The sequence below is a fragment of the Callorhinchus milii genome, unplaced genomic scaffold (assembly GCF_018977255.1).
Source record: "Callorhinchus milii isolate IMCB2004 unplaced genomic scaffold, IMCB_Cmil_1.0 Scaffold4, whole genome shotgun sequence".
Classification (NCBI taxonomy): Eukaryota; Metazoa; Chordata; class Chondrichthyes; order Chimaeriformes; family Callorhinchidae; genus Callorhinchus; species Callorhinchus milii.
In genome coordinates this window covers 580,859-593,007 of record NW_024704745.1, presented here as the reverse complement: position 1 = coordinate 593,007, position 12,149 = coordinate 580,859, and the positions used below count along the sequence as shown (strand labels likewise).

The window sequence follows — 12,149 nt, the reverse complement described above, 5'->3', positions numbered from 1 at the left end:
TCAGTAGGTTTTGACATTTCTAAATGTTAGCCAAGGTTCAAAATGACAAGATGGAGACCAGGGGATGAGCTCAACCATGCTACGTTTTCAGAAAGCAAGTTAGGAAAGTACTTGTTATAAGTAGGGAATCTTGAAGAATAGTTCTTCATTAACCCGTAGTAAATACTGAAAAACAGGAGCTCTAGAGCTCCCCCTCCCCCCCCCCACCCCCCGCCCATAGCAAACATTTCTCCCACAAAATATACAGTCAGTTCACGTTACAGTATATTCTGTGAAGCGCTTCAAGACATCTTGTGAAGATGTGATAAAGCGTTACATCAAATGCAAGGATTGTTATTATTATATTATTATTGACATGCTTCCCCTCACAAATCCAATCATTCCAAAAAACGAAATGTTAAGTACAGAAAATAGGAACTTACGACTCTAAATGCATTCATTACCTTCCTGATCCAGGCTTGGGGACCAGTATTTGCCAGTTCCTCATGGGTGAGGATTTGAACTCCTGTACTGCCTGTGAACTGACCAGGCATAGAATTTGATTGAGCCCAGACATCAATCTAAAAGTAAAAAGGAGGCAGAAGCACAACACCATTTAATAGCAGCTTTTCCACAGGCAATTGTTGAACGAATGCTTCAAATCTGATTGAAATAATGCAACTGGAGAAAATGTCCTTATTAATCCAGCAATGAACTTTCCAGCCAATTTGCATCCAAAGCAGATGAGCCATAAAATTGATGCAGATGACTGAAAGGTCGATACCTGGCAATCTCAAGCAATTTAGATATCCTAAATGGAAATCACTCGTAAACTAATGGCACTATTTGGTTCTTTTACAAAACAAATTCAGTTTATTTGCCTGCTCTGACGTATTTCCCCATACAATATACTGTCAATTCACTTTATAGTGTATTCTGTGAAGCGCTTTGAGATGTCTCGAAGACGTGATGAGGATTTATATCAAAAGTTGCGTGCGGGTTCGGAGAGTCTAAGGGAGAGCCCGGGGAGGTTAAGGAATTCAGACCCGCAGGAGAGAAGACATTGATGGGAGCCAAAGAATATGGTTTCCGTCTTGCTGACATTCGGCTGCAAGAGGTGTGCGCTCGGCCAGGCCTTGATGTCCGTCAAACAAGCTGACAGGACATCAGCGGACTGGGAGTAGCAGCTGGAGGAGGAGGAGATTCAGGTGTCAATATGTGGAAGTTGACCCCATGTCTGCGGATGATGTCACCAAGAGGGAGCTTATAATAATAATAATAAAATAAAGCATGTGAAGTCCTGTAGCTCAGTGGCTAGAGCACTCGCTTTGCAAGCGAGAGACCTGAGTTCAATTCCCGACAGAGTGAAATCTTGGGCAAGTTTCCTTACTCCACACACCTGATAATAATCCCTCAAGAAAAAAAAAAGCAATAATAAATTGGTCATTTCAATCTATGACTGTTTGTGAGAAGCTGTTGTGCGCAATTGGCTGCCCATTTCGCCCACAAATATACAGTTAATTCACTTTACAGTGTATTCAGTAAAGCGCTTTGAGACGTCTAGAAGATGCTATATCAAATGCAAGGATTGTTTTTATAAGGAAAAGAAGAGGGCCAAGGATGGAGCCTTGGGTACCCTGCAGGTGACCAGGTGGAGGCGGGAGGAGAAGCCATTTTTCAAGATGTCTTCTTGATGGTTAGTCAAGTGACTTGAACCATGCGAGTGCGGTCCCACTGAGGTGGATGAGGGAGGAGAGGCGGTGGAGGAGGATGGCGTGATCAACTGTGTCGAACGTGGCAGAGAGGTCGAGGAGAACGAGGAGGCAGAGGGAGCCCTGGTCACAGTGAAAGAGGACGTCATTTGTTACTTTGATGAGTGTGGTCTCTTTGCTGTGGACAGAGCGAAAACCGGACTGGAGAGGCTCAAGTAGGGAGTGGAGGGAGAAGTGTGAACGAAGGTGATTGGCAACCACATGTTCCAAAACTTTGGCCAGACAGGGCAGGTTTGAGCTGGAAAACACCCAGCAGTTAATTTATAGACTTGATTCTTCCAATCTTGTCTCAAAAGCCCAGAGAGTGATTTCTATCCAAAGAGTTTCTCCCGGTGACGTGGTCAACAATACCCCAAATAAAATCCCCATGGCTGTTTGGGGGTCACTGCTCTGCGCGAACTGGCTGTCGCATTTCGCCCACAAAATATACAGTCCCTGCATTTTACAGTATATATATCCACTGAAGCACTTCTGAGACGTCTCAATGACGTGAAAAGACAACGATGATTATTATTATTATTAAAGCAATCCCATGTGTATAGAATTACAAAGCACAAATGTACTTCCCCTACAGCACTTTTCTACAGGATGTAATTCTGCAAATCCTGAGCAGCATCTGTGACGCCACCAACAAGAAAGAGCCGAATGGATGAAAGACCAGATCAAAGCTGAATGGATCAAAGAGTTTAGAAAGGCCAGGACCTTTGGAGCAGCCGGATTACTGCAGTGAAGCCTCCAGACCATGGAAAAGCAGGATACCAGTTGGGTTTTCCAACTTACTCGCGAGAGTACCCGGGTTCATTTCAGAGCGAAACCTTAGGCAAGTTTCCTTACTCCACACGCCTCCGTTTACCCAGCAGTAAGTAAGAACCCGGTTTTTAAACTGATTAGCGGAATGCTTTTCCGGGGTTAATAATCCCTCAAAACAAAATAATAATAATAATTTATTCACTCAATCCACGACTTTGTGCACAATTTGCTGCTGCGTTTCGCCCACAAAATATGCAGTCAATTCACTTTACAGCATATTCTGTGAAGCTGTTTGAGACATCTCGCAGATGTGAAAAGGCGCTATATCGAATGCAAGGAATATTATTGTTATAATAAATATAGAAGACATTTACTTGCTTTATAAATAACTGCTCGGGACAGAAGCTTGACATTTTGATGACCAGGGTATCATCAGCTCTGGTTAACAGATGATTGTATAGTTGTGTCCAGGAAGTCTTGTTGCATTATTCCTGCAGTAGACACAAAGTTCTTTTGCAACCTTATCTTCGACACTCCTCCATGTGGGCTTATATCTGACCAGCAGCCAACAATTCCAGGCAGAATTGTCTGTGCACTGTTTGTACAGGATATGGGGAAAGGGTTTTCAAAGGATACTTTATCAGTGTTGAATGAGACATACAATAAAATGCTTGGTTCGTTGCCAGCATACGACTGATCAGTCATGGGACCTGCGCCGTAAATGCTACTTGTTATTCCTCCACTACTCAGTAGCTCAAACATGAAACACTTCCCATTGCATCATCTGGACCACAAAATAAGAAACATTTGAAAACACTTTTGGGACAGCAGCTATTTACAGCACGAATCACCCATTTTGGGGAAGTGCAAACACATTCGCTATTAATGTACAACTGCAGACTCTGCCCTTTATACAGTAACTCCTGTGAAGTGCTTTGAGAAGTTCTCCCGATGTGAAGAGGTCCACAACGAATGTAAGAACTATTATTATTATACTCATCATTTATCAATTGAACCAAAATTACCACCTGCCTCCTCGTCCTGGATCTCTCTGCCGTGTTCGACACAGTGGGACCGCATGGTTCGAGTCCTACTTAACTAACTGCCTCCACTTCATATCAGCAAATGGTTTCTCCTCCTGCCCGCACCCGGTAGGGTACCCCAGGGCTCAATCCTCGTCCCTCTTTTTTCCTCATCTATATGCTCCCTCTGGAGGATGTCATTCGTAAACACGGGGTAAACTTCCACATGTATGCGGATGACACACTACTTTTGTCTCCTCCTGTACCAACTCCAGGTCTGTCGATGTTCTATCGGCTTACATCAGGGTCTGGATGAGTGTAAACCTCCTGCAGCTGAATGTCGACAAGATGGAAGCCATACGCCTTGGCTCTTGTCAATGTAGTCACTCTGCGGATCTGAACTCCTCAATCTCCCTGGGCTCTCCCTCACACTAACCGAACCAGTGCGTAACCGGTTCGACACCCAGCTGTCCTTCCTCCCCCACATCCGGTCTCTGAACAGGACCGCCTTCTTCCACCTCCGCCACATTGCCCGCCTCCAACCATACCTCACCCCAAATGCAGCTGAAACCTCATGCATGTGTTTGTCACCACCCGCTTGGATTACCCCAACCCACTCCTTGCCGGTCTCCCCAGCTCACTATTCAACAACAACAACAAGATTCCATTTATAGAGTGCCTTTCACGTCGGGAGGACATCCCAAGGCGCTGTACAGTTGGGTCAGGACCCGAGCAAGGGGGAAATGGTCAGGGTGCAGGGAAGGGAGGGAGCGAGGAGGGGGTAGAGAAAAGATCCAGCTCATTCAGATCTCTGCCGCCTGCATACTGACCCGACCAAACTCCATCCCCACATCTCACCAGTTCTGGCCCAGGCTTCACTGGCTCCCCATCACTAAACGGATCGACTTCAAGATCCTCACACTCGTGTTCAAATCCCTTCACTCTCTGGCAACTTCCGACCTCTCCGACCTCCTCAACAACAACAAAATTACATCTGTATAGCGCTTTTCACATCGGGAGGCGCTGGACAGAGTACAGCATTTAAGACCCAAGCTGGGGTCGGGAGGGGAAGGGGGGGTGGCTGATGGCATGGTCGAGGAGGAGGGTCTTGAGGCGGGACTTGAAGGAGGCTAAGGAGGGGGGTGAGGCGGAGTGACTGAGGGATGGAATTCCAGAGGTTGGGGGCAGAGTGGCTGAAAGCTCTCCCACCAATGGTGGGGCGGGTGGGTCTGGGGACGTGGAGCAGGCCAGAGCGGCTGAGTAGAGGGAACGGGCGGGTTGGTAGGGAGTCTGGAGATCGCAGAGGTAGGATGGAGCGTGGCCATGGAGGGCTTTGTATGTCAGAACCAGGATCTTGAACTGGATCCTCTGAAGGATAGGGAACCAATGGAGTCGGGCGAGAGTGGGGGAGATGGGGTCACAGAGTTTGGTGCGGGAGAGGACACGGGCTGCAGAGTTCTGGATTATCTGCAGCCTGTGGAGTGAGGGAAGGCAGAGCGGGTCATGGCTTGAATGTGGGGGAGAAAAGATAGTTGAGGTTCCTGACTGGCTGGTGAGTTGCAGTGTGCAACCATGGAGGTTGATGCTGCCAGAGCCTGAGGTGCAGAGGCGCTGACGCGAGCCAATCCTCATTCCCTCCTCACCCAGCATCTCCGCTCAACCGGCACCGGCCTCCTACTCGTCCCTCACACCCTCTGCCCCACCATCTGAGGTCGCACTTTCAGCCACTATAGCCCGAAACTCTGGAACACGCAGCCTTAATCCCTCCGCCTTGCCCTCTCTCTCCCCAATTTGAAGTCCCGCCTTAAAACCTTCCTTTTCGACCGTGGAGTCACCTCTCCCACCCCCTCCCCCCGGCTCAGAGTCAGGCTCTCCCACTATTAAGTGCTCTGAGACGCAACCCAGCATGGAGGGCACTATATAAGTGCAAGTTGTTGTTGTTGTATCCATTCAAATAAAATCTGGATAAATGCACATAAGCTTTGAAGCCTTGGATTTGATATGAAAATGCTTCAACGCCCTCCATGGTCTTGCTCCCCCCAACCTCTGCGATCTCCTAAACCCCCAACTACCTGTCCGCTCCCTCCGTTCAGCGGGCTCCGGCCTGCTTTACGTCCCCCATCTCGCTCGCCCCACCCTGGCCTCCACCCTCCTCGATCCCGACCCCCAGCTCAGGTCTGAAACACTGACTGTCCAGCGCCTTGGAACATCCTCCCGACCTGCAAGGCACTATACAAATGTAATTTTGTTGCTGTTGTTGATATAGCGTCTTGTTAGGCTATTGAGAGTCTCTAAGCGCTTCACGGAACATAAAGTGGATTGACTATGTATTTTGCGGGCGAAAGTTTCTGAGCCATACAGACCCAGGCCTCAGGTCTGAGCCCTGGCTGATGACGAGCTCGCTGGTTTCGCATGTGAGTGTTGGTGGCAAGGTTACAATCAGCACTGGACTGGAGAAAGCGGGAAAGAGATAAATACATGCACCTCCTTCCCTGCTCAGGATCACTTTTCAGTGGCCTGTGCTAAAACCTGCACAGGAGGGATGACAAACAGACTTAACTGTGGTGCTCACAGCCTTTGTATCTCCCAAACGTCTACTGAACACTCACTATAATGATAACTGAGAGCTGAAAGTTATGTGGATATTTAGAAAAGCACGATATACATTCTAAGATGAAAGGACATTTCCAAGCGATGAATTTGAGGAAGAAGCCTGTAGGAAGCTATGAATCAGTTTGAAGACTTGCCTGTTCCTGTACTCTGAGTATCATAGACATAGCTTCCGCGTCATTCGGATCATTTGCAAGACGTTTCTGAGCTGCCGCTCTCTCATTCATCGTTGCCGAGATATCCACAGACTACATCGAATACAAAAGACTAACGTTACCACACGGGAGAATTTAAAGCAGTGTTTTAAGGTCACGGTTATATTTAAATGTACGAGTCTCACCTGAGTACAGACATCTGTAAAGACATCGTCGGTGCCCTCCTCGTTGTCTTTCTCCACAGGAACCCACTCACCATAAGCATTCTGCACTTCTTTCTTCCTGTGTTGTGAACCAGAGGACACGGGGAATTCCTTAGTCAGAGCCACCTGGGTTTTTGGCACTAGTTTCACTGTGGCACTCTGGTGATAAGAAAACAGTCCACATTCACCCAAACGAAATCTCAAAGCAGCACATTCGAAATGTTCCCTTCACACTACCAAAAGCTCAACCATTCTCCTCTAAAACAAGATAGTGTTACGGAGACTATGTTGTTAGCTGTGTCTCAGGAGGATGATCTGCTAGGTCGAGCACAGTCTTGTCAAAACATTTCACGTTCTGGAGAACCATCCAGCGTTACGGATGATAGCAGTGGAGGCTTCCACGATCCCGACTCCATTGCTCTCCACGAGGGAGATGGTGTTACGGTGGGTGGAGAAATGTTTACTATCCGTAGGGAACATTTAAGTTGCTGTTTGTGGGACATTGCCGTGCTCAAATTGGCTGCTGTGTTCGTCTACAAAATAGTCACTGCACTTCACAGTAAAATCCTGCGAAGCACTTTGAGACGTTCTTCTGAAGCATAAAACTCTAAATCAAAGGCAATGATTAATATTATTATAATATAAAGTTGTTTTTTAATCCCCAAAATAAAAACAATGGTACTTTTCAGGGTTTATTTTTGGTGTCAATAAATGGAAGAAAATCCAGAGAAAATTGATACAACTCAAGTTCCCCGATTAAACTGGTAAGAATATGCCACTGATTTACATTTTCTGCCCGTGCCAAAGGTGGATAGACACCACAACAGTTTCACAGCACAGTTCCCAACAGATTTCTCCACTCTCAGATGAGCTACAAATGCAAAAGTAATTCACAACCCAAGCGATTCTGAAACCAACACATGTGAGTGTTAAGGAATTCCCTTGTTCCTGGGGGAGGGAGTTTTCTAGAGGGAAAAATAAATCTTTACTGATCGACTTTCAGTGAAAGAGAATCTGTATATTTATAGTCAACAACAATTGCCTTTAGAAATGCCAAACTATCCAACAGTCCATAATAAACATGAATTGTATATGTTAATCGGATATATGTTTGTTCACCATTCAAAAAAAATGAAGTCACAAAACATTGTACAGGGGTGTTCACTTAACACATGGCGATTCTTAAAAGTTCGTACCTCTTCGTATTTATAAATGAGCAGCATTTGAAAATGAATGAGCAATAAAACAGAATAGTTTGCAACAAATTATGCGTGCGTGAGAACAAACATCCAAACTATAATATTTGGTTTTATTTTAGATTTCCAGTAAGTTAACCAGATTTTTAAAATATATATATGTGTGTATATATATATATAACCTGCAAGTTACACAAGATCCAATCAACGCCACATAACTTTTCCCAATAGGAATATAGTCCCACTATAGATTACCTTTTGAAACAAGCACCAACTGATTCATTTGCCTTCAAAACATAACATTGAACAAAAGCGGAATTTGTACTGGAAAAAAAAAGGGAGTATGTATTCACAAACCTTCAGAGGCAGAAGCCTGAATTCTTTCCTACATTAGTCTTAAAGCCAACATCTAAAAATTTAAGATTGGAAAAGATTTTGGAAATCTTTTATTAAATTTTTGTCTCAATCTGAAAGATGTTCTTACCCCCCAAAAAAACACATGGAGAAATGGTTTTAAAACTAAGATCGAATATAAGAATGTTCTAAAATTCAGCACAATGGTGGATTTTAAGACGAAGGCTCATAGCCTAAGACCTACAGTATTTAAGCATTTCGTGATTCAAACTCAGTCTGACCAGTTAACTTTCAATCTTCAAATGGATATCTGCAATTTAAAACCATTCATCCCCAACTAGACAAACTCATATAATGAACCTCACGAGACGCAAGAACTTCCTGGGCAGAATATTCTTCACACAGGAAGGAATAATTACATGAACTTTCTGGTCCTAGTCCTCAAGATGAAAAGCAAAATGAGCTTCAGGATTCTTCCAGAAACTTGGTTGAATTGGATTGAAGAAGAAATACAGTAAATTCCAGATAACTTGACTTGGGCTTTAACTTGGCACTACCTCTTACATCATCATGCTATCAATATCCCGACCTCATTTATTCATGTACGTGTCTAACTCGCCACTCCGGATAACTCATCACTGAGCACTTTTCTCTTGGAGTGAGGAGTTATCGGTTTACTGTATCTTTAAGTTGTCCCGCCACTCAACTTGGAACTCGTGGGTAATGTTTATCGATGATGGAGAAACATAAGAGAAGAGCTCAGTGTTCCATTACAGCAAATTGGGTTAGAAAAAAATTTAAGAAATAAAAATGTTTCAAAAGTTACTGGATTTTAAAACAAAAATTCTGAAGCACTTTCAGAAGCTCTCATATCATTTTCAAATCCATAACTTGCTTGAAAAACGAGTCACACGCAACGCACACCCCAAATAAGGCAGCAAAATAATTTTCGGAAAAATTGGGAGACTCAACCATTGGAGTAAGAATCCGAAAAGAAATTACCAAGTCAATTTGTTTTTAAAACGTCAAATACTTTATTATATTTACTGTTGAGAATTCTGTCTCCCTCCAACTCACATGGTGAAGCGATATATAGCATGCAAAGCAAATACAAAAAGCAGGTTTGAAAAGCTCTTTATGCTTCACTGGTGGCTCTTGTGGATACGATAAACACACCGCAATAATGCAACACTGGGTCATAACAGATCAGAACGTTTTGAGACCCACTCCTTATTCTGTCCTTTATTAGATTCTCTCCTGAATTAGCCGATTTCAGCCAGTGTGGCAGAAGGGGTGAGTTTCTCTCCTGACCACTACCCAGAAACTCTATTAAAACTGCACACACGCACACACAACATCAATGTCGGGTAAGGAAATCAACTACACTGTTTCCAGACACTCGTGTGGAAGGATGGGCTCTCTAGCAAGGTACAGAGAACTGCTAACAACAGCGCAACTGTACCCGTGTAGGAGTCGCCAACTTCTGGAAGTGAGGGGTGGAGGGGAGGGGGTTAAAGACGAATTAGAACAAAATTTCAAAGAAAAACTGCTCCCTCCTATGACAGAAATATTTGACAAAAGTAAAAGGAGGGGGAGTGAAGAAATACAAGCTACAGAATTTAATGGTCTTGAGGGGAGGAAAATTATAGGCAAAGAAATGGTGAAAGTAAGCGGTGAAATACATCACCTGCTGTAAGAACTGAACCCTCAGACCTCAGGAGGTCGCCAGGTTCAATCCCAGCATTCATTTATTTGATCTCAGCTAGGATAGCAGTGTAGCAGGTCTGAAACTCCTGATCACTGCCCAACCAACCCTGCAAATCCAGCTCGGTGGACATTGGGTTGGACTACAATGACAATGATCAAACAGTCTGCCGACACTCACTGTCTGCCCTCAAAACATGACAAATGGGCACTGCTAGTCTAGGCAACAATATCCTGACATGAATCAGTACCTTCAAGGTATAGCAAGGAGTTGAGGGGGTTGGAGGGGGCTGGGCAGGAGGAGAATTGAGAAATGTAAGCACAGAATGTCAGCGGAATAATTTTATTACCAGAGGACACATCAGATGAGGAACTTCTGAAATGACGATATACATAAAATTTAAAATCAGTGATGTCAAACAATAGCTGAAAATGTTTTACATGTTGATGAGTATATTTCAAATGAAAAACTACCCCTAGTAGCAAAGGGGGGGGAAAAAAAAAAGCACACGCACACACTTGCAAACTACAGAGCAGAGTATGTACTGGTCCTGGCTTGAGCAGCACAGAGAAGTCTTTAGTATAATGAAAATGCCTCTTCTGTTTTACTCTTGTGAGCTGGATGGCGATGCCAAAGTCTGCATCAGTTAGAGGACCACTACAGTTTGCGACAAGCGGCTGAAAACTACACGTTTCCTCATTATGAAGCACGAGAGAGCAATAACTTCCAACTGCTGTGGTGTAGGAGCTACTAGTATGGTCGACATCCTGGTTTAAGTGAGAAGTGATGAATAAACATTTGAAGAAGGGCTTGCTTTTTTTGGATGCTTTTTTCAACCTTGAGGGAAATGGCTGAAGTGTTAGATCCACTCCTTCCTCAAAACATAAAACTGCATCGTGCTTTCAGAAAGAAGAAGCAAATAAAGACTGTCCGGTTGCTTCAAGTAGACTTCTCTGAAAAATGCACAGCCCAGTATCAAAATGCTCACTGGAAACCAGAGCTGGATCAATCTTCACTGCTGTAGACATAAGACAGCAACTGAAAAGGTTTCTGGTGTGGGTATCTGGATTATGGTTTAAGTACTGGATTCTGGGGGGGTGGTAGAAAAACATATTTAGAAACAATTTTGATTCAAGACAATAAGTTTACTGTGGGTAGATAAGAGTACATGGAGCTGCTCAGGAGACACATGATTACATTGCCACATGACTTCGTGGGTCGTGTCAATTTTTGAAAATATATTTGTGACCAGTTCTAAGAGACAGCAAATTATATATATATATATATATCCCATAACACAAGACTTATAAAACCACACATTTTTTTCTCTTAAAAAATTCTTAATGCATTCTTACTGCTTACTTTGTTTTGTACTAAAAACCCTAATTTGCCTCCATTTATTTTGAATGTATGGCAAGTTGTGGCATGTCTATTAAGACAGGCGTGATCGAGTGAAGTAGAATAAAATACAACATACATGTGGTGCAAAATTTGGCTTGGAAACAATGTCCAACTGAACTGAAGATTTTTCTTTCTGTAAACTTTCCTGTAAAGATTGCTGCGCACTGCAAATACATTTTGTGTTGGTCAGCCAGGTGTCTGACACGTGCGGAAACTCATCACCATGCTTAAGAGTCAAACTGGGAATTCCACAAATGTTGACCACCATGTCTGAAATGGAATGCACACTCTCTCCCTGGAGGGATGCAACCATTTCACCTAATTCTGGGGGTACTAGAGGCAGGTTGGCAACAGACAAGGCTTGGGGACTCCAGAATGTGCAATACTGTAGGAGTTTAACCAGCAATCTAGAAAGCTTGCTATTGAGAATATTTTCCGGCAAGCTTCCTACTACTTGTCCCACCAAGGCCACCCTGCCCATTAGGGCTTTGGCTCGCAGAGTCAACAGGAGATGAGGGGGAAGAATTCCTGCTCTCAAAGTATATAAATATTGGACGGACCCTTCTCTAAAAATAAAATTTAAAACACCGCTAAAATAAAACCTGGACGTCTCAGTTCCAAACTGGAAAATGACTGATATTATTCACTTGAAATTTCGTTATTTCATTTACTTTTTTGGGGGGGAACTGATTGGAATGTTTTGTCATCAAAGTAGAAGTGGATAGTGTTAAGAGAAATTATCATTTCCTTCTGATCATTTCAGTCCGAAACACTGATTTTCCAGTGCCTTGGGACGTCCTCCCGACGTGAAAGGCACTATAGAAATGTGCTCATATCACATTAGCATGAATCACTTCCACATTAGATATAAGAAAAATCTGATGCAAGGCAAAGCTCTCCTCCATCTGGTCCAAACTATCATTCTCAGAAAGCCTCCACCCAATGCCAGTCTTATTCATACAGGGTCCATCAGTGCCAAACTGTAACCAGTTGACTTCTGGA

The 12,149-nt window shown here is 43.9% G+C and overlaps 1 protein-coding gene across 6 annotated transcripts in view; it reads right to left on the bottom strand.

Annotated features, from left to right (window-relative positions):
• LOC103186758 (SON DNA and RNA binding protein) overlaps nucleotides 1-12,149 on the bottom strand; it is a 30,946-nt gene that overhangs the window by 7,671 nt on the left and 11,126 nt on the right. For 5 of the 6 annotated variants that reach the window (XM_042333866.1, XM_042333867.1, XM_042333870.1 and 2 more), the window contains 3 exons: nucleotides 6,474-6,650; nucleotides 6,271-6,381; nucleotides 444-560 (listed from right to left, as the gene is read on the bottom strand). In XM_042333866.1, coding sequence (XP_042189800.1) covers nucleotides 444-560; nucleotides 6,271-6,381; nucleotides 6,474-6,650 — 405 coding nt within the window. Of the gene's footprint in view, nucleotides 1-443; nucleotides 561-6,270; nucleotides 6,382-6,473; nucleotides 6,651-9,051; nucleotides 10,836-12,149 lie in introns of those variants that run through there. The other variant, XM_042333871.1, reaches the window with a different exon arrangement.